This window comes from Solenopsis invicta, chromosome 6 (genome assembly GCF_016802725.1).
Source record: "Solenopsis invicta isolate M01_SB chromosome 6, UNIL_Sinv_3.0, whole genome shotgun sequence".
NCBI classification, from domain to species: Eukaryota; Metazoa; Arthropoda; class Insecta; order Hymenoptera; family Formicidae; genus Solenopsis; species Solenopsis invicta.
The window spans coordinates 2,081,240-2,102,481 of NC_052669.1; the positions used below are offsets into that span (position 1 = coordinate 2,081,240).

General features: G+C 32.0%; 2 protein-coding genes across 5 annotated transcripts in view; both read left to right on the forward strand.

Annotated features, from left to right (window-relative positions):
• The window catches only part of LOC113002651 (aminopeptidase N-like), a 39,912-nt gene that overhangs the window by 14,085 nt on the left and 4,585 nt on the right, over positions 1-21,242 (forward strand). Inside the window, exons 2-9 of one of the 4 annotated variants that reach the window (XM_026130582.2) lie at positions 7,041-7,076; positions 14,723-15,092; positions 18,294-18,592; positions 19,187-19,345; positions 19,880-20,179; positions 20,440-20,623; positions 20,813-20,969; positions 21,049-21,130. In XM_026130582.2, coding sequence (XP_025986367.1) covers positions 14,736-15,092; positions 18,294-18,592; positions 19,187-19,345; positions 19,880-20,179; positions 20,440-20,623; positions 20,813-20,969; positions 21,049-21,130 — 1,538 coding nt within the window. In that variant the 5' untranslated portion in view covers positions 7,041-7,076; positions 14,723-14,735. The other 3 variants (XM_026130579.2, XM_026130581.2, XM_026130580.2) reach the window with 3 other exon arrangements.
• Positions 10,699-11,241, forward strand: LOC120358058. The gene has a single exon (XM_039450625.1). It carries the CDS (start codon positions 10,873-10,875, stop codon positions 11,209-11,211), a length of 339 nt encoding a protein of 112 aa, XP_039306559.1. The 5' UTR covers positions 10,699-10,872; the 3' UTR covers positions 11,212-11,241.

The window sequence follows — 21,242 nt, forward strand, 5'->3', positions numbered from 1 at the left end:
GTGTTTATTATAATTTCTGTTCATCACATTTTATGTAAAGTGACAGTTACAGTGATGTCATAGTTATAATTTTACCGTTTTTCAAAAATAATGATGATAGTATATTTGTATCATTTGATTATCATTAATTACTTTTTTTATAGTATCTATATAATTCCAATGTTTAAATTTTACATATTAAAGTATCATATACTTGTTATATAAATAATATATAGCGTTTGCACATTTATATTATGTAAAAGAAAGCAATGGATAATTATGTTATAAATATCACGAAATATTTATTACATCAAGTATTATTCCTAAATTATGTAGAAGTTACAAATTGTGTCGAGTGGATCACAATCTGCTTGAAAATTTTCCCTTTAATTTTATTCGATCTCTTTTTTTCTTGCTTAAAAGAAACGAGACAAAATGCTTTTTTATTCCGCGTTATCAAATTACGCCGTGTTACGATAGAATTCACAATCGATAAAATTCTTTAATATATCGTATCAATTTGATAAAAACTTGACTTCTCTCTCATTTGTATTATTTTTCGCCAATAGTTCGCGCTACGTCGACGCTAAAAGCATTGAAAATTAATAGATATTTGTATCATCTGTTTAATCGATTAAAGCAAGAGAGGAAATTCGAAATAAAAATGTAATAAGGATAATTTTTATCGTATGCAACTTTATGTGGCTTGGACAAATCGCGCACAAAAACGCAGAGTGACGTGAGTCGCGTCGCGATTTCGAGGCGGATGTCTCTTCAGGCAATCAATTCTAACCGGAGTCATCAGTCTGCCCGCGCTCCATTGAAGTACCCTGCGTTCCGCGAGCGCAGGGAAAGATTCAGCATGATATGTCGCGTCGTTCGTCCCGTGGCACCGCGAGGTTCGTCACGTATGCCCGTGGGGCATTCTTCGGCTGTAGAATAACAATATTTTTACGGCGCCATCCGCGAACGCGCAAAGACACATTCCACCGGAGCCTGGGGTCGGGCGGTCGGTGCAGCGCGGAGACGCGAGAGGAGACGCGCGAACCGGCTCGCGGCTGCTGCGTACCGGTAGACGATGCGGAAGAAGAGGCGCGGAGACGCCGATGTGCGTGCGAACAGAGCAAAATTTCAGGCTGCTTGACGGAATGCGTGTCGGACGTTAAAACGCGGTATCGGCCCGTCAGCGGATAAAATCTGGAACGACGAGGCACTCTCTCTTTCTCTCTGGCGCGAGTGGCGCGTACCCTACGATAATGGAAAAGTTATGTTTACCGCAGACTTATTTATACACAATGCATTTAAAAAATCGCAGAGCGCAAAGATTCGCGGGGACGGGTCTACGCGAGAGTGCGGCTTCGCGGCGCTCAGCTCGAAATAAAAGCGAGACGCGCGTTGAAAATGGAAGCGGTGGATTAGCTTCGCGCACTGGTGGACTCCGAAGGTTTTCATCATCCCGCATCAGCTTTAGAGTTGGTTATTTTTCTTCACGTCGGTTTATTCGAATTACTTGGCTCGTGCACAAGCGGGCAGGATTCTGGCGTCGAGCGCGAGTAACGGATTCCCGTGTCAATGACCGACATCGTAATCGCCAAGTACTGATAACGGGTCGAAGTACTCGTTCTCTCTTTGGGCTTGCGTTCCCTGATAACGTCGGGCATCATGGGCGAGGTTGATGTAAATGCCGTTGAAACGATTACGTCGAGATCGAGGAGATGGCAATTACACTAACTGGAATCGATAATTATCGCGACCGGTAAGAGATTAGATGTGTCTATACTTAACGTATACATCATAAAGTCTTGGATTTACGGTACTAGCGATTAAGCATATGAAAGATTTAGAAACTTTAAGAATGTCGGTTTAAGAAACTGAAGAAGTATTGATGATTCTGGTAATTAAAACCCAGAGATTTTCAGGACTCAAATGTCAATGGCGCAAATAGATATACATACAGAACCAGTATTTGCTCCGTTATTTACATAAAATTATCCAGGTAGATAAAATCCATCTTGATAAAAAAATAATTTTATTCTATCTTTATCTAGATTATTATAGTGTATATTATCTTCATCTTTACCTTAGATAAAAAAAGGGTTATCTTCTGCAAATTATCTAAAATAATATAAACCGCAATAACGAGAATGAAGTCTACATAGCCTCAACTTTCAAGTCATCCAAACAGAAACATAATAACAACAGGAATTCAACAGGATTGTATTCCGATATTCACTGAATATCTGAATTCAATACTAAAAATCTAAAACTTATAGTACACTTAACGTGAACTATAAATTTTTAGTAGCAGCAATGTATACATCGCACAGATCAGTAGATGAGAAGATAGTATTATAGCTACTGTAAGCATTACGGCTACCCCTATTATCTATGTTATTAGGTGATGAATTCTAACCATTGCTTATGGAATTATTTGTTTGGTAGCCTGCCTTTAATCAGTTATGTGAAGAACAACGTAAATCAATTTTCGTCAACATTGAGGGAGTTTAAAATCAAGGAAGGATACACGGTTTCCTTGAAATGCCGTCACTCCGACAAAACTTGACTTATGTTGTTTTTAACCGATTCAGTTAAATGTAAAAAAAAAAGTCACCCTCTTTGATCCAGTTAAAACCACGGAGAGAAAAGCCGAGCAAATTGTAATTTTTATCCCCTCTTTCCTCTGGACGCAGTTATCAAGTTATAATTTACTTCGCAGCACCGTTGCTCAGCATGAATGTTTCGCCCATGAATAGCGGGACGATTGCTTTGCAACGGGCGGCGGCGCAATTCCGACGCAATATTGATATAGGTAGTCGATACACGGTTGGCGCGGGCAAGACGATTCGCGCCGAGATCGAGTTATCGCGAGTTATACGGCCGAGCTGCGAAGAGGCAGGTCTTGTTATCCGATTATACGATTTATTTTACGAGTATATGCGACGGGCGGAAGTAGAACCGCGGGGGTGGGCGACGGAATCCAAGTGGATAATGGCAGAATAGATATAGGGTGAATGCACCGGGTATGCAGCTAGTCAATGGGCAAGTATGCGTATTGCGCGTTCGGCGCCGATGGTTGGATGTGTTTACTCTTGGACCGCTTTCTGCAAGATTCCGCAGCGCGACTCGTCCAACTCGTGCATACGCGTGTATATTATCTAAAACGGATCTCGGCAACACGACTTACGATGGTTATCCATTAAACCGTGGTACCGCAATAGAATCTCATTTTAAACCGCACCGTCATATGTTAGCGCATTGATAGGCAAAACTCATTCGGTTTATTAACAGCTTCATTCGTGACGTTGAACTCGACGCGTTTTTACGAAGCGATAACACACGGACGATGAGATACCGCTTTCTTCTTTTACATAATAATAATGTTAAGTGAAGGATCAATTATAGCTGCATTGGATTCATTATTGTGCTACAAATATTGCATAAGAACGCATTTATTTGTAATGTGCCTGGCGAATTGCTCAGAAGAAAACATCGTTACTCCTCTTTGAGTTGTCAGTTCGACACGCGTTTATCTATACGATTGAGCAGTTATTCAGCAAAGTGGTCTGTCATTGCGATAAATAACTGACCTTCCTCATGTCAGTTTCATGAACTTCGTTGCGGAATATTGAGACGTCGTATACACTGCGATAATTTTTTTATTTTTCTGCCCACCAGGCAGAAAAATGGGCCTGCTTCCGATTTTGTTTTCATGGTCAACGATATTAAATTGCAATTAGCGACATTTGAATTTAAAACAGATGGTGACACACGTAGTCACCGTATGTGTTTTAGCAGATAAAATGTTATGTACAGAGACACATTGAAGATAAGCAGGATATTCGGTAATAAACGTATTTGGCAAACAAGATAATGTCCACCGTTAAAATTAAATTTTTTCCTAATTTTTTTGTTTTTTACATTATAAATTTAAATAACTCTTATAAGTCAATATTTTGTTGACTAAACCACACACGCAAAAAAATACTAATAAATATTATTAATAAATATTATTCTTGTGCTAAAAAAAGTGAAGAAATTATTTAACTTAGTTTTTTTTAAGTAACAATTATCTTTACAAAGAATATGTTCTAATAGTCTTAAAAAATTTACCCTTTATTTATTTGTACAAGTAACAGTTTATTTAAAATAAACCTCTGTGTACACATAGAAATATATACACTGTAAATTACTTAATTAAAGTAAATATTACTTAGTTAATAAATTTATATATTTGTAAACTCATCATGAATTTATCATAAGCATCAAATGTGTGAGTGTGTGTGTGTGTGTGTGTATTTAAAATATTATATATTTTAAATCCTATCGATGTGATATCTACTTCAATTAAAACTATTGACTTAAAACAAAAATTCGATTTATTTATTATTCTGATTTTTTCGATAATATTTTATAATATTCTTTGAAAGAGTTTAAATTCTTTTTTTTTAGTACAAGTTTTTTTTTTAAATATTTAATAAATACAGGATGATTCAAGAATACATATAATACTTCAAGTTAATCTACACATTAAGATAAGTAAAAATCGTTATATGGAGATACGTCTTACACATAGCTCCATTTTTAAGTTATGGATGGTTAAAAAATGTTCGAAATGCTCATTTCGTGCGTCAACACACTACTGTATGACTTAACACGTCTCGACGTGTCTTATCTATTATTTACGAACAATATCTAAAAACTATTCGAAGAATACCTGGATTGAATAAATGCTGAACGCAATATGTTAAAGTATATGGTAGCGTGTGTTGACGCACGAGACGGATATTTCGAATAACTTCTTTACTCATTTATAACTCGAAAACCAAGGTAGGTTCAAAAATAATTCACCGCTTTTATAACTTATACAGACCATTTTTAGCTCGTTTTTAGTCCATTCTGTTATTTTGTATCTGGTTCTTGAATTCTCAAGCACGCGCAGTCTATTGCGGAGGAATAAATATACGCAAGCATTCATATAAGTATTTTTGAGAATAGACTGTCCGTTTTTAATATTTGTTTTTCAGTAGAGTGACAACATATTAATGTAGATGTTCTTTTTTTACTTACAAAAGGAACCAAGTTGAATATCGCCTAACTTTAAATATATTTGTTAATCATCTGGTAATTATCAAGACAGTTATCAAGAAAATTTTTTTTTTTTTTAAGAAAATCTTTGATAAAAGAAAAAGTAAATCGCTTTTTATAGTAATAGAATTGATGCCTTTCCATATGCATTGTTTTATTATAATTAAAACAATTTCTTTTAACTAATTTTCTTCAAAATATATTGTAAGTGAAGATTTTCCCGATATGTAATTTTATTTTTAATTTTTTACGTTTAAATCTTTTAATGGTGAAAGCCACCGAAATGCATGATTAATTTCAATGATCACGTTACATTTCCATTTTTAGTGTAATTAAACATAAGTGTAATTTTAAGTGTAATTAAACATAAATCTCGACACATTTTATATACCTACGCGTAGAAAGTGAACATTGCAAAGATGCAACATTACTAGCCACTATATGATTAAAATGGAGGACCATCTAGTTAAACACAGTATAAGATTTTTTTTACTTCTAGCAAGTAACTTATAAAAATTTCTTTTTGCATTAATTATGCTCGGAAACTACCTTTTTCTTCAGAGGAAAAAGTTATGTTAATTTTTTCGAAAATATCGCGTATCTATTACCGAACATCCTGTATCACGTAATAAGGTCGCGGAAGAAACGCGTAGGATGCGCATCCGGGCGGAAGAAGCCTTAAGAAATTTTCGGCGAAGGAGGGTTTGCACACAGGTTTCGTACACGTTGCCACACGTAAGCGGCACGCTCGATTACAATGGTGGATACGTTGGTGTCTCGTTCCGTAAGGGTACACCACAATGAAAGGTAACCCAAGCCTCTGTCGCGGCGCAGATGGACCGTGTCTTCGTCCCGTTCACGGTATAGAATTACCGGCATGCTCCAGGATTTTCGATTCGCCCGTATTCGGATCTCGAGAGCTTCGCGAGAGAAAGAAATTTGATGTGCCAACCTCTCTTGGGAATTCGATCGGCGAAACACGACAGTCTGATAAGAGTCCTCACCGCTAATGGAATAGCGAAACTCGCTCGCCCTGGCTTACGCGGCGCGTCGCGATAAGGAATGTCGCTAAAACGACGTGAATGAAAAATAGTATTGTGCACCGGCCAATACGAAGCGACCGTGCCTTTCTTCCATGAATTTAAATGCGACATGATAATCATCGTAATAATAATGACTTGTTCTACCGGTTAGAGACGGTTGAATGCAATAGGATAGCGTTGGTCATTCAACTAAAGGAAGATAGGTCAACTCCAGTATATATACCGCATCTATCGAAAATTTAATTTATCCAGTAATTTATTATGCTTTGTTGTGTTGTTATGTATTTAAATAAAGTCATACAAAGCTGGAATAGTCACCAATGAAAAGTTATACTAGTTTCTTTAGCATCTTTAAATTAATTATATAAATTATGTTAAAAGAAGAAGTTTACTTCTCACATTATTTTCCAAAATTGTTCTCTGTTTCAAAACTTCAACGTTTTTCTCAGTCAACATAACTATCTAACTCCAATATCATCAAGTCATGGTGGACAGTTTTGAAGAGCAGAACGAAAGACAGATTGTCTCTTCCAATATTTCTCTTAAAAGGTATTTTGTTAGAAGAATGGTATAGCGTTGCATTGGTGACCAAGCATTATATGATCTTATTTAAAAAAAAGACAAAATCTGTATTAAAAACAAGTAATGGATTGATCTTTTATTAATAAAATAAGTATATTTTTTCAGATGTTTATATCTCGCAAGTGTTCTTATTTTGTCTATACCCTGCGTGTATCATGAAATAATAACTTTTATAGTCCCCACAAAGAAAGTAATTATTTTACATAGATTATAATACATTGTTCTACTTATCACGTCAATTTAATTTACTATGATTGCGTTAATAATAAAAAATTGAAATTACAACGCAATATATTAATATAATAAAGGAAATGCGCGTAAATTACCTTTGTTTCTTATATTTTTTTCCAGAGATCGATTATGGAACACACAACTTGAAAAACAAAAGTGAGTAAATTTTTTAAACATTGTTCAATAAAATTATTAATATCCTAGTAAATTCTCTCTCTTTCATAATTTTCCTGATATTATGTGATGATTCGAATCAATTCTCTGACTTCTATGACATAAAATCTTACGCGGTATAAATACCAGAGTTACCTAAAATATGCTAGAAAAATTGAGACTTGAGCTAATTATCTCTCGGAGTGTTTGTGATCAGAAGAGATTTGTCAAGCCAATTTAACGAATATCAATAAGAATTAAGAATAATAAAATTGTCCTGAATAAACAGTAATCTGTGTACCCCTCGCGCATTTGTACGCTTCTTGACGAAGTTCGTAGCTCTGCGTTAGAGGTATGGCACGATTGTGAAAGTGGAGTTCTGGGTTAATTCACTTTCGCACTTATATCGTCAGCGCGCGCATTGGCACATGGAAGATTCAATAACGCGGGTCTCGTGTGAGACAAATCGCGCGCTACGAGCCGTCGCCGGCGTCGCTGGCGGATGACTTCAATCAATTAGGGACGCTCGTTCGCCTAACTCAATTATCCGCCCTTGGTAATTTATAGGATTATTAGGTACTTACTGGACCGATGTCCCGATCTAAAGTTATCGATTTTCGATTGACGGATTAAAGGGACCGTTTTCCGCCTCTCTGCGACATGTAATTCGCGACGTCGCTTAAACGAGACTAGCCTTAATTGCTCTTGACGATAAAACGATTATTTCTGTAACAGGTGGCATACATCGCTATGACGAAATAATAATGCTACTTTTTGTTCGTTTACACAGATGCACCGTTCATCGATGTTTTTGCAGATGTTAATGCAACCTACGATTCCATTAACCTTCCTGTGAAGATCATTCACTCTGTTATTCAGAATGATTATGAGACTGAAAATGCATAAACACTATATAAACAAATATATATTAATCTTTATTTTTTATTGTTAATAGTGCGTCACAACTACGCACTCATTGTAGTAAGAAGATCATTAAAAATCGATTAAAATGTAACGCAAGTTTTTGATATAATTCTTGTAAAAAATTATATTTTTTTCTAAATATTTCGTAAAACAGAAGCAGTTTATGTACCTGTTATGTGCTGTTGATTACAGAAAATCCTAGAATGCTATTCATATTTTTCTGACGTTAATACTACTCTGGAAATTCATCACATAATTAAAAATATTTTGTGGATTTCTTTTTATTTTATAAATTCTTTCTATATTGCAAGATGTTAGAGTAAATAAACCAACACTATATATTAAAAAAGATCTTATTAAATATTATTTCACTATCAAAAGTTTAATAGCAAAAATTGTACAAAAACTCGAATTAGTAACTGAGTGAAAATTTACTTACAGTAACAGTTTAGAGTTAAAAAAATCTTTTACTTGTTTAATTATTAAAAAGAATATAATACGTAATTTGATTTAAATATTGTTTTTTTTTAAATCTATTTTACAATATAAATTTTTAAATTATTTTGATGATTTAAATATTATCTATTATTTCAATGCTAATTTTTCACAATTTCGTGATTTTTTTTTACGATTTTATTCTTGCAACTTTATCCGACACTTTATCTTTTTCTTTTATGCATCTACGTTTACTTAAGTAAAGTAGCAATTAAGAGATTTGCCCAAACCCGTAGATAAAATTTTGTGATCTTTTTGTTTGCACGTAATAAAAGTTCAGAATTCTTCCGAGTTGAGAAAAGCTACTTGCTAAACTGCGCGATATGGATATATCTTTCTCGAGTTTGTACTTCGTATCGTGTTCATAGACAAAAGATTTGTCGGATGTCGTATAACGTAATGTTTGCACAAACTGAAGAAACCTTCGTGTCCTTGGATTTATTTCGGTAGCTTCTCTATTGCCGGTGACTCTTATTACAAATATTGATTATTTAATTGTATCTACAAATATACACACTGATAATAAATATGAGAAGAAAGAACACGTGTTGCTCAAATACTAGATAAAATACAGATTTTAGCAAATATTAATAAATTCAATAGGACATAAGTTTGAACAAAATAATCAAGAATTTTTTTTTTATATATTCTAAACAAAATATATTAGAAATCTAATTAAGAATGTACTGCACTATATAAAATCATAAATAGTAATAAGTAAAAATTAATAAAAATAAAACTTTCTTATGTATTAACTTCTTTACACAATTGTTTTAATATGATATATAAAACTATTCAAAATGTAACATTACAGAAAAATGTTATGTTTATATAAAATTAAATTAATTAAAATTAATTAATTAAAAGCACCACAATGTAGTAAATTTGATTATACGCAAAGTATTATATTTATTTTAGAGGTATTTTTTCGAAGAAAGATTGCACAAACTGCATCACTATTACGCATAATACGCCTCGTATTATACAGATAGATAATTATGAGCACACGCATACCAATTATCGTGTTAATACGGTGTAAATCCTCTTGTAACTTTGTAGTAAACAGCCATCAAATAGTTTAAAATTATTGTTTAAAATAAGATTTCTTTATCAAGGTAAACAACATACTTTTTGCTTTATCTATTTCTCTTTCAACGGTTGATTAATCATTACGAATATTGCGTACTGTGCTTATTGAACGGGTCAGCAAGCTCAGTGTAAATATGTGAATTATTGATACTCTACAAATAAGTAATCCATTTAGTTCAAGTAATGAAAAACAACATAACAGCTCTTTTGGGAATATCAGACTGTGCGATTGATATATAGTTCTTTGGACAATAATATTTTGCTCGTATATTAAACGTACGTATGCATTTACAGACGTATAACGATTCTCTCGAAAAGAAAAACTAATAAGTGTATCAATAAACTAATTATTACATCAGTAACTAATGACTAGTTAATTAAATAGTAATTATCAATCACTGATATAATAATCACAGTTTATTGAACTTTATCAGGTTTTTGTTTTTTAAAGGTTTTTCGGCAGGACACAAAATCATTGCTATCTTATAAATACGTGATTTCCAATCATCTATTGAAGTTGGTAAATCAGGTTTCTTTCGTTCTTTTTATTAGTTACTTGGAAATTGATAATAAATTAGAAATTTATGTATTTACAAAAAGAAATTACTTTTTTTTTAAATAAATAATTTTTATGATCGTGAGTATACAGAGAAGATTTCATATTTCTGTATATTCTATAGCTCTTCCTACGCGAAGACTCTTAAATAAATATTTTAATATTGTTATATGAATTTTTCTCTGTAGTTTAACTTCGAATATTCATATTATTTGTGTTCTATAGAATATTCTTCAAAAATTTGATTTTTTAGAGATTCAAGAGTTGTGTGTATAGTAGAATTTTGTATTCCAGATATATAATGATAACCGTATTAAATTATGCATGTACTATTCTACTGTGATAGTGGGAATAATCTTCGAGAATATTATTAGATTATGTAAAGTAGAGTATTTTTAAAAATACATAACAATATTTTCAGAATATCTTCTTAAAAGAGGTTTTTATGAAAATATTTCATAAACTATGTATATCATATACATATGTAATATGTGCTGGCTCTGGGTAGAATTTCTGTGTAAAATAAGAATTAAAAGAAAAAAGAACTAACGGACTTTTAAATATTTATAGAATAATTAAATATTAATGAATTAATGGCAATGTTAGAAAGCGTGTTTCCTTTTTTTAATGGAAAAGTGAAGTAACCAATAGAAACAAAATCGATTTTAATTAAAGAATTTAGTAGGTGGGATATAATTAATTCAGAACACAGCGGCTTTGGATTAATTCAAATGTATGCTTGAGAGAGGGACACGCCGTCTCCTCGATATCGATCGTTACGATCATCACTCGCGACGAGCCGGATACCGCTCGTACGGTATCCCGCAATTCGGAAGGCGGCATGCACGTGATCCGTTCACGCAGGTGGAAGGACACAAGTACTCGATGGCCGATACGGCTCGCGGCGACGACCAGGAAACCTGGATGACCAGGAGAGGAAGCAACGAAGCTGTATCTCGCCTTGTTCCTTGGCAGTTGCGCGCGAACCATCGAGCAGAGCGGAACGCTTTCGTTGCCGATGTGGTGATCCTGTTTTCCGATTGGCGCTCGATGGTACGAAGTGTCGTGGGATAGAAGACCGAACGGGAGCCACGAGTTCGAGAGATACCTATCGTGTGAGTTTAGTTTAACCGCGATCGGTTAGAAGCAAAAACACCTTGAAAAAACGAACTCCGCAATATCGATCGGTTTTACCGGTGTACGACGTGAAAAACTTAGGAGCCTCGTCTTTCAGTTTACGTTGATGTACACATAACGATTTTATGATAGAGTTTCAACGTCATTGAAATTGTGTACACGAATCTACAACGCTGTCACTTATGCAAAAATACATATAAATTATTGAAGGTATCCAAGGTGCAAAATCCTGGTTAGTGCAATTTTTATATTCTGGTACCTATTTATTTAAGTGTCATTTTCATTATTGTTATCAGGTCACTGTCATCAAAATGTCACTTCATCCTATAAGAAAAAAGTAATGCGCTTCAGTAGGGATTAACTAATATATTGAATTTATTCCACGCTGAGAAAAAAAGTTATTAATTTAACTCAACTTTTCAATTTGATTAAATTTCTTCAGTTCTTCAATTTAACAAAATATATAAATACTAAATAATACTAAACTGAAGAAATTTAATCAAGTTGAAAGATTTAGTCAGGTTAATAATATTTTTTTTCGTTTATCCTTGACGGTAGAGAAAAATATTTTTCTAAAGATAGATATACAAATACGTAATGTCCTTTAAAATATGTTAACCTTGAGCAACCTTGAGTAATATCGCATCACACAATGAGTAAAACATAATGAGAAGATGTACGTAGCCGGAAAAACGACAAAGAGCCGTTTTCTTATGCAAGAGTCTTTTGTAGTCAACGGCACTAGCGAGAGTGTTCAGGAAATCTGCAATCAACTTTTCTGTCCTACGAGCATAAATGCGATAGATAAATCTTGCTTTTGAAGGCGCGAAGCATGATGCGACAGTGCGTTGAAGGAAATTGATGCCATCGCATCCCGGAACATTACACCTCGTATCTTCTTTATTATGCAAAATCGGCGCGGCCAACTGTCACGCGGGCGTTTGCGGAAACACAGGTGCAACAAGTACATAATTCACTGGCAAAACGTACATTGTCTACAAATGGAAGGAATGCGGCCAAATATATATTTGATCTATGATATTTAATGTTTGCTCTGAGCTTAGCGCAACATTTCTTCATTTACATATAAATTAAACAGCGCGCCTAAGAATGCAGCTCATTTTGCGTAATTGCAACAGATACGTGTATTGTTAAAACGATCAAAATGGTTTATGCAGCATCGCATAGTATAATGTATTTCTTTTACTTAGAGTAATATTCTGTTTACTGTGGTATATTAAACATTTTTATAAGAAAATGGTGTCAATTTTATTTCACTTATGCGGCTCGTTGGTTCGTACGACAACCATCTTTAATTCAAACCGTTGCGCTGTTGTCTCGGTCAATGTACGTAGGATTGTGTTGTAATTGTTGCAAGATTATTTCACGACAAATCGCCGGTGCAAGAACCTTACATCAATTCAGGCACGCCATTCGCGTTTCCTTGACACGCTCACTCGAACCGTTTGGTACGTGAAATTACTTTCAATAATCGGTTGCCTTCACCCGGTTTACGCGAGACAAAAAGTTTTCTCGATATAACGATCTTCATCAAAATTGTTATTTGTTTGAATGCATTCGATTGAAATTGAAATTATTTTGTCAATTAGTACAATTTTTCAAGATTTTAATACGTTACATTACTCATATAGAATGTCCAGTAAAATGTTGAATGCTTTTATTACTGATTTTACTTTCACTATATTTATTCTAAATATTTTTTGCACATACATACATACATATATACATACATATATTATTTATATTTATATACACACACACGCGCGCGCGTGTGTGTGTATAAATATAAACAATGTTTTTTTTTTAATATAAAGTAATTTAAAAAAAAATATTTCTATTTAATTAAAAATTTTACATATTTTTCTACATTAATATTAGAAAAGAATGTTGAAAGTATATTTAGTAACATTTCATGTAAATGTTTTGAGTAAGTATTTTAAAATATTTGTATACGTTAAAAATAAAGGTTCAGGTATATTTAAGTAAAATCAATGAAAGAAATAAGGTCAAGACATGAGCTTAAGAAAGTAAAGTTTGAAACAGACCAATAATAATGTATTTCATTACATTTAACAAAACATTTTGCTTTTATTTAGTCTTTTTTTAATTATTTTATTTAAAGCATGAAACACACAGATAATAAAAAAAAATTACAATATTAAGTAAAATTGACAACTTTGGAAAAAAAATTCTTTATATAAATAATTACATATTAAATATGACTATATAATAATATGTAATATATAATAAAATATATAATTATATATGACACATTTTTTCCCAGATTAATTATAAATATAACAATAGAATAGAATAAGAGGCTATGCCAGATATGTCAAACAAACAGTATATGATTCAATTTAGATTAAGTACATAAAATATAATAAACTTTGCTTTTATTTTATAGTTTAATATTTATAATTTATAAATTTATTGAATTATACAATTTTTACAAAATTATACAAATAAATATATGCATTAATTATAAGATCTAGCTATAATCGTTAAAGCACTTTGCTTATATTGTATTATATTGTATTATTTATTTGTTTTTAACTTTTTTTATTTTCTCATGCCCATATATTGATCTCGTATTTCTTTCCTTACATATAATACAGATTTTAAAAAAACAAGTATAAAAATAGTAGTTGAAATTTAAATAAATGCCCTCTTTCACGTTAGGCAAAAACTATCGCTAAGCATATCATTTCACTAGCAATCGTAATCATATGTATTGGAGTTATCTTTGAAACGTTTTGACTTTTACATTCTATCTTAAAGATACTAAATGTTTATATTTGAGCATTTTCTTTTTTTTTACCTTTCTTTTTTCTTATTTATGTTTGTTTGCTGACATAGGCAATAACAAGCATATAGATCCGTGTAAATATGAATGTATCATCAGTTAAAGTGTGCGACCTTCTACAATAGCAATTATGATGATTTTACCTATAATTTCTATGCAAGAAACAAAGTTACGTAAAGTTATCGTTAATTATCAATTTTATATTTCGTGGAAACTTCACAACTTTGATTTTAATAATAGCGAAACTGATAAACTTAGAGGCAATTCTTTCTTGAAATTAAAAAAAAACTAATAGATATTTTTATTATTTTACTTTAAGTGTAGCAATAAAAATTAACGTTAGAAAATAAGGTTACAAAACAAAGTAGATCTTTTTTAGAAAAATTATAGCATAAGAATTGGTAAAAAATTCCATTTTAAGATTTATTAATATTATTTTAATATAACGTATAATAATAAATATAGAAGTGCGATGAGATTACGTAAAAAATATAGATTAACGATGCGTGCATAATTAAAGAAAAATAATGTTACTTCATGTATCCACTATGCTTAGTAATAATTAGCGTAAACTAAAAGAGCGGTAAAACTGAAGAGTATGCATATCAATTTTTTGTTCAGGCTCGCACATGATATGACTCAGTCTCGTGAGGTTCTGGCGATGATGGACGCGCACACAACCACATTCGGGCGTAAAAGAGGTTGCACTATTTCTCGGTGTGGCGCTTTCCTTCTTGGCGCATTCTTCCTGATCAGCTTGGTCGTCACCGGTTTGTTGGTGTACCATTTTGCACCTTGCCTCGAGGAGAAACAGGTTCAACCATGCACGAGTTCTGGTGGCGATTCATTCTTACAGAGCGGGAGGAGTCTTTCGACGGTACCAACGAAGAAGAAATTGGATGTCAGATTACCAAAGACTATCCTGCCAGATTTGTACGAATTATGGCTGATACCCTTCATATGGGAGGGCAACTTCACTTTTCATGGCGAGGTAATATTTATTTTTCAATTCAGTGACATATATTTTGTGTAACAAATAAAAAATTTTTTGTTTACAAACGGATTGGTAAGTATCAGCAATAAGGAAAATAGATAAAATCTTATTTGAAGGATGTATCTATAAAAAATATTATTTAATAAAAGTTCTTTGTTTAATAAATATAAAAAAGTAATTAATATTTAACATTTTGTATATAAATTCAGGCTACGCGTTAAATAAAGATTTTTTTCACTCAAAATGTTGTATTGACATTACGCAGTCTATTCTATTTTTGTTATATAAAATCTCTAATTTATTTATAGTTAAAGAATTGTATTTATTTATTAATAATAAGATTTAAAAAGAAAATATAAAGAAAAAATTTTATTAAAAATTTTGCAAATAAACGATATACAACGGTAGTGATTAAAATAAGGCCACCAATAAAAACTGATGCATTTATATTAATTTATTATTTTAATTAATTTTTAGTCTCTTATGTTTAGAATAAATAATCTGATAAAATAATTTTAAGTAAAGTCTATCAACAAGCAAAAAACAAGTTAAAATAAACATAAATAATATGTATTGAATATCTCAATTATTCCCAGGCAATGTCATGTCCAAAATCAGATAGACGTCTTAAAAACGACTTAAAATTGTTTTTGATGAAAGCTATTTTTAAAATGTCTTTAAGTCATCGTATGTCTGGATTTTGGATGTGCTGAATGGGTCGTTACATTTGAGAACATGTACCTTTTTGACTAAGTTGTTACTCTTCAGCATGAATTTATAAATGTAATTAACGATAATCCAAATGCAATACATATTATTTATGTTTATATTGTTATCACAATTTTCTTCAAAAACTTATGTAATCAGCTAATTGTACATCAGAAATAATTGTAAACGAATTATATGCTTTTATTATCTTATCTAATTTACATATAATTGTCAAATACAAAGATGAGAGGGTCTATATCGGTTTACAGCGGATCTTGGAACGTAATAATAATTTTTACAAACTTAAGACCACGTGAATTCCGCGTCGCATTTGTCGATCTTGAAACACAGTTTGTGCAATAAATTGAATTGAATTGACGAGCAATTTAATAATTCTGATGCTCATTAAGATTTTTTAAGATCTCTTAAGACTGTAAAGAATTTATTGCAAAAAATAACATCTTAGCCAGGATTCGAATCTGCCTGGATCTTTCCACATTTCGTGCGAGTATCTTAACAATTCGACTACCGAAGTATGTAGTAATATTTATCGCAATAATCAGTATATATTAAAAGAACGTCTTTTTTTAGGCAACTTTACAGTTTCTTTAATATGCTAATGAACATCAGAATTATTAAATTAATCAATTTAATTGATAATGTAATTTGTGATATTACGTAGTTTGGATTGTGTTTCAAGATTGACGCGGCGCGTAGTTCATGTGCACTGGAGATTATAAAAATTTACGCAGAACTTATTATTAGGCACTAAGATCTGCTGATTTTAATATTCTATATTGGTTAATTACGAAGATGAGAGAGCCTACGTCGGTTTACAGAGGACAAACTTTATCACGTGAACTCCGCGCCGCATTCATCGATCTTGAAACACAATCCTTAACTGAAGCCGGAATATCACAAATTAAATTGACGAGCAATTTAATAATTGTAATGCTCATTAAAATCTTTTAAAATCTTTTAAGACCGTGAAGAATTTATGTACGAAATATTGTACGAATGTAGAATATTTACTAAGATATTTCTTTTTCTTTTTGACATTATAAGAGGTTTCTTTACGATTTCAAATTATTGACAGATAAACCGGTTTGACTGCGTAACGAACGTGTACTTTCTAGTGAGAATTGAAAGCCTACGTACTTGATTCCCAATTCTATACGTAAGCTGTTACTATCGTCACGCAAAGAGAGACGCACCTAGCGATTGACGCAACCGTTCACTTTCATTATGCGGGATTCATGGGGAATAGGCTTAGGCAGATCACGTGCGTTCCGAGTCTCTGTTAAGTTTCGTTTTTGTTCTTTTACTTACTGCGAGCTATTTGTTCTGGCTCTGATTTTTCGAATTATCACTGAAGGAGGACATTTATATCGTAATTTTTCGTAGGTAAAAGAATTCTATAATTATTACAGCTGCATTAAAAATGTTTACATAGAATGTAAAATATATATATAGGAGAAGAAATATGCTAAAATCGGCTCTTAAAAGATTCTATTTTTCCTAAAAATTTAGTTGCTTTAATAATTTCTGTAGAGTTATTCGAAAACTACACGGAAAGAATAATTTTACTGCAGCATCTAAAAATTTAAGTGAATGTACAGATCCAAAAAATTATTTTACGTTAGGTATCATTAAAATAATTATGTAGATAGGATAATTATGCAGAAGGTCCAAGCACGTTGCTGCAAACAGTTTTATCATTCTAGCAATCAAATTAATCTCATACAATTTTTTTCTAATAATTTAACATAATTATTTTCAGATCTGTATTTCATCACAAATATTCTTTCTGAATATATAACTGTCAAAATACTTTATTACACTCGAAACGTTAGGAACAGTAGAAATTTAGTTATTTTATTCATAGAAAAATCTTGATATCTTTTCAACATATTTTGTAACTAAATTGCAGAAAAAGATAAATTGTGTAGAATATATAATAATTTGTTTTGTTAGAATGCTGTTAAAATTAGATTAATAGAATTAAATCTTTCTTTGCTCTTATTCGCAGATTAGATAAATAAAGGTTTATGACATGTCTCTCTTAAATTGAATAATTGTGATTTTGGCTATATCATGATATAAATGGTTGTTTTTTTTACAGGGGACAGGAAATAGCCAAACGAGAATCCGAAACGTGATATCTATAATCTATGAATCGTGCTCTCCAAGTATGGAGACTGTAAAATAAGATTGAATGAAGTAGAAAATACGTTTCTGTAAAAAAAAAAATATTTTTGCAACATTAACGAAATAAAAATTTATCTGTTTTCTATATTGTATTAAAATTCTAAGTTTATAAAAAAATTATTTACAGAAATGATGCAAAATAATTATAAAAGAAAACAAAATTAGGAACTTTACGCATAAAAACATATGTATTCAAATCTCGTAGCACTTTAAAATTGAACGTATTATTAATTTTATAACTGCCTTATAAAAATATAATAGAAATATTACTGATCTGTTTAGGTAAAAATTTTAATAAATGTAACAAAGGATACAAATAATGTTACATTACATGCCGTCGACATGAAAATCGATGAAGGTTTTACGAGTATCAGGGAGTACTCAATTAATAATAAGAGCACCAAAGTAATCGGGATCATGGACCAGAGAAACGACACCGACAGGCAATTTCACGTGATTAGAACATCGAACACGTTGAGGAAAGGCAAGCAGTACGTCGTGCATCTCAAGTTCATTGGCCATCTGAACGACTATCTGCAGGGTTTCTACAGAAGCTCGTATACGGTTGGCAATCAGACGAGGTAAATAATGTTGCAATGAAATTTCGTAGCAAGTGTAAATTGAAACTTGTTCTTCATTGCTTTAATTGCTTTAATTAAACGTACTATTTAAAGAAATGTTGCACTAAAATAATAAAAAAATTAGGAATTGTTTTATATTGCATTTAGAGATAATATAAAAGTTTGATAGCGATTTTCTTTGATAGCGACCCGGATCAAAAATTAATAAAAAAAAAGAACGTACTTTAATGTATTAAGATATAAATGATAAAAATCAATAAAAAAATCAAAACCTGAAACTTTGACCTATTTGATTAAATAAATAAAGTATGGTTGTATGCTATCGTAATTTTAAACAAAAGATTAATTTAAATTTGTTTTTTAAAAAGGAAGAATAAGAGAGAGAAGATATTACTATAAATATTTCGCTAAATTTATTGATTTCTAACACTGTCTCATAGTTGGGCTTATCGATGCAAAGTGTTTTGATTAGAGAGTAGAGCGACTGATTATCCTTTGAACAATCTTGTTGCGGTGGCGTGTTGGCTTACGTACAAGCTCGAACAAGGACTTCTGTTGACTGTTTGCCAAAGGTATCTGGATTCTGCATTATAGATGGATTGCTACGACTCAGTTTCAACCGACGGATGCGCGCCGTGCTTTCCCGTGTTTCGACGAACCTGCTTTGAAAGCCAAGTTCCAAATCAGCATAGCGCGTCCCAGGAACATGACGTCTATTTCGAATATGCCCAGAAAAGGGGAACCGATGCCAGTGTGAGTAATTCTACGTCATATTTTCGCGTTGGCGCCGTTTGCGTCGCTTTCATAAATCTGGTTCGTATCTTTTGAAGTAATTTCCGCGATTGCAATTGAATTTAATTGAATAGATTTTTCTTTACAATTTAGCTGTCGTTTAGCGCAAGACATAAAGTGTAACGCAATTAAAATAATAATTATTTAACTATTTCATGAAATTTTTAAAAAGTCTACAATAAATATATTATACTATTGTGATTATTTGACATTGAAAAAGTTTATAATTTAAAAATATTTTTTACTGTTTAAAAACAGAGGTGATAAAAAATAATCAATATTATTTTTCTTACGTAAAAAATTTCTTATCATATTATCAAAAAATTCTGCTCAACAATAATGATGTTGTTAATTAAAAGTTATGTGTCAACAAATTAAAAGTTACGATTCAAACAAAGAAATAAAATTAATTTAAGATTAAAAACTCTTGATTTGCACATTTCTAGTAATATGGTTTCTTCGATATTAATATCGATATTACTGATTAAAAATTAGGCCCGGTTTAGACACATATTTATGGGATCATTACGAGCGTTCGGTACCGATGTCTACGTACTTGGTGGCCTTTATAGTTTCCGACTTTGATGTACGGAAATCGGAAGATGGTAACTTTAGAGTTTGGGCGCGCCACGATGCTATTAATCAATCACAATATAGCTTGGATATTGGACCGAAAATACTCAGATACTACGAGGACTACTTCAGAATCAAATTTCCATTGCCGAAGATGGATATGGTCGCGTTACCTGATTTCTCTGCTGGCGCCATGGAGAATTGGGGATTGATAACGTACAGGTAATAAGATATCCTGCGCGCAATTAGTAACATTTGCTTCATTACTGTATAAAAGAAAATTAAAGAATATTTTTAATTATATTTTACAATATAACATGAATAATGCGGGACGAGTATTAATTTGCTTTGCATATGCAGAAATTTTCCTAATGTTTTTCATTACAGTTATCCTCTTAATTTAATTTAATTAATCCTTAAATCTCATTACAATATCCTTTTAATCCATACAAAAGTAATTTTTTTTTATTTTGCTAATTTAGAGAGACAGCGATGTTGTATCAAGAAGGCATATCGACCAGCGGTAGCAAGCAGCGAGTAGCCGTCGTGATAGCTCATGAGCTTGCACATCAGTGGTTTGGAAACTTAGTGACTCCAAGTTGGTGGACGGATCTTTGGTTGAATGAGGGTTTCGCCAGTTATACGGAATACATCGGCATGGATGCGGTAAGCCATTTAATCGATAAGAGATTATACATCGCACGCGACGTTAAAGTAGCTATCGTAATATTGCGTTGATAAATCAGCAATTTAAGTAATTTAATTTAGAAAGTGTTAAATGCTTAAGCATTCCTGAATATATTTTATATGTTATATATATTGTAATGTCAATTTTTACATTCTTGAAACGTGCAGGTGGAACCGACGTGGAAAGCGCTGGAACAATTCGTCGTTCACGATCTTCAAAATGTATTTAGTTTAGACGCTTTGGAATCTTCCCATCCTATATCCATTGAAGTCGGCCATCCGGATGAAATTAGTGAGATCTTCGACAAGATTTCTTATGGAAAAGGTACTTAACATAATATGTAGATTATAAATGATTTTAAATAAAATTAATATAATTATTTCTATACTTCTAAATTGCTCAGGTGCTTCTATAATAAGGATGATGGATCATTTCCTCACGACAGAAGTTTTCAAGAAGGGTTTAACTAACTATTTAAATGGAAAGTGAGTAAAAGTGTTAATTTATACATATTTTGACAAATGATTAACATTTTTACTTTACTTATAAATAATATTTTTTCAACTAATTTTTTTATATAAGACTAATTGACGGTAT

Coding starts and splice junctions, on each gene's coding strand:
- LOC120358058 (XM_039450625.1), top strand. CDS start 10,873: ATGCTTGAGAGAGGGACACGCCGTCTCCTCGATATCGATCGTTACGAT.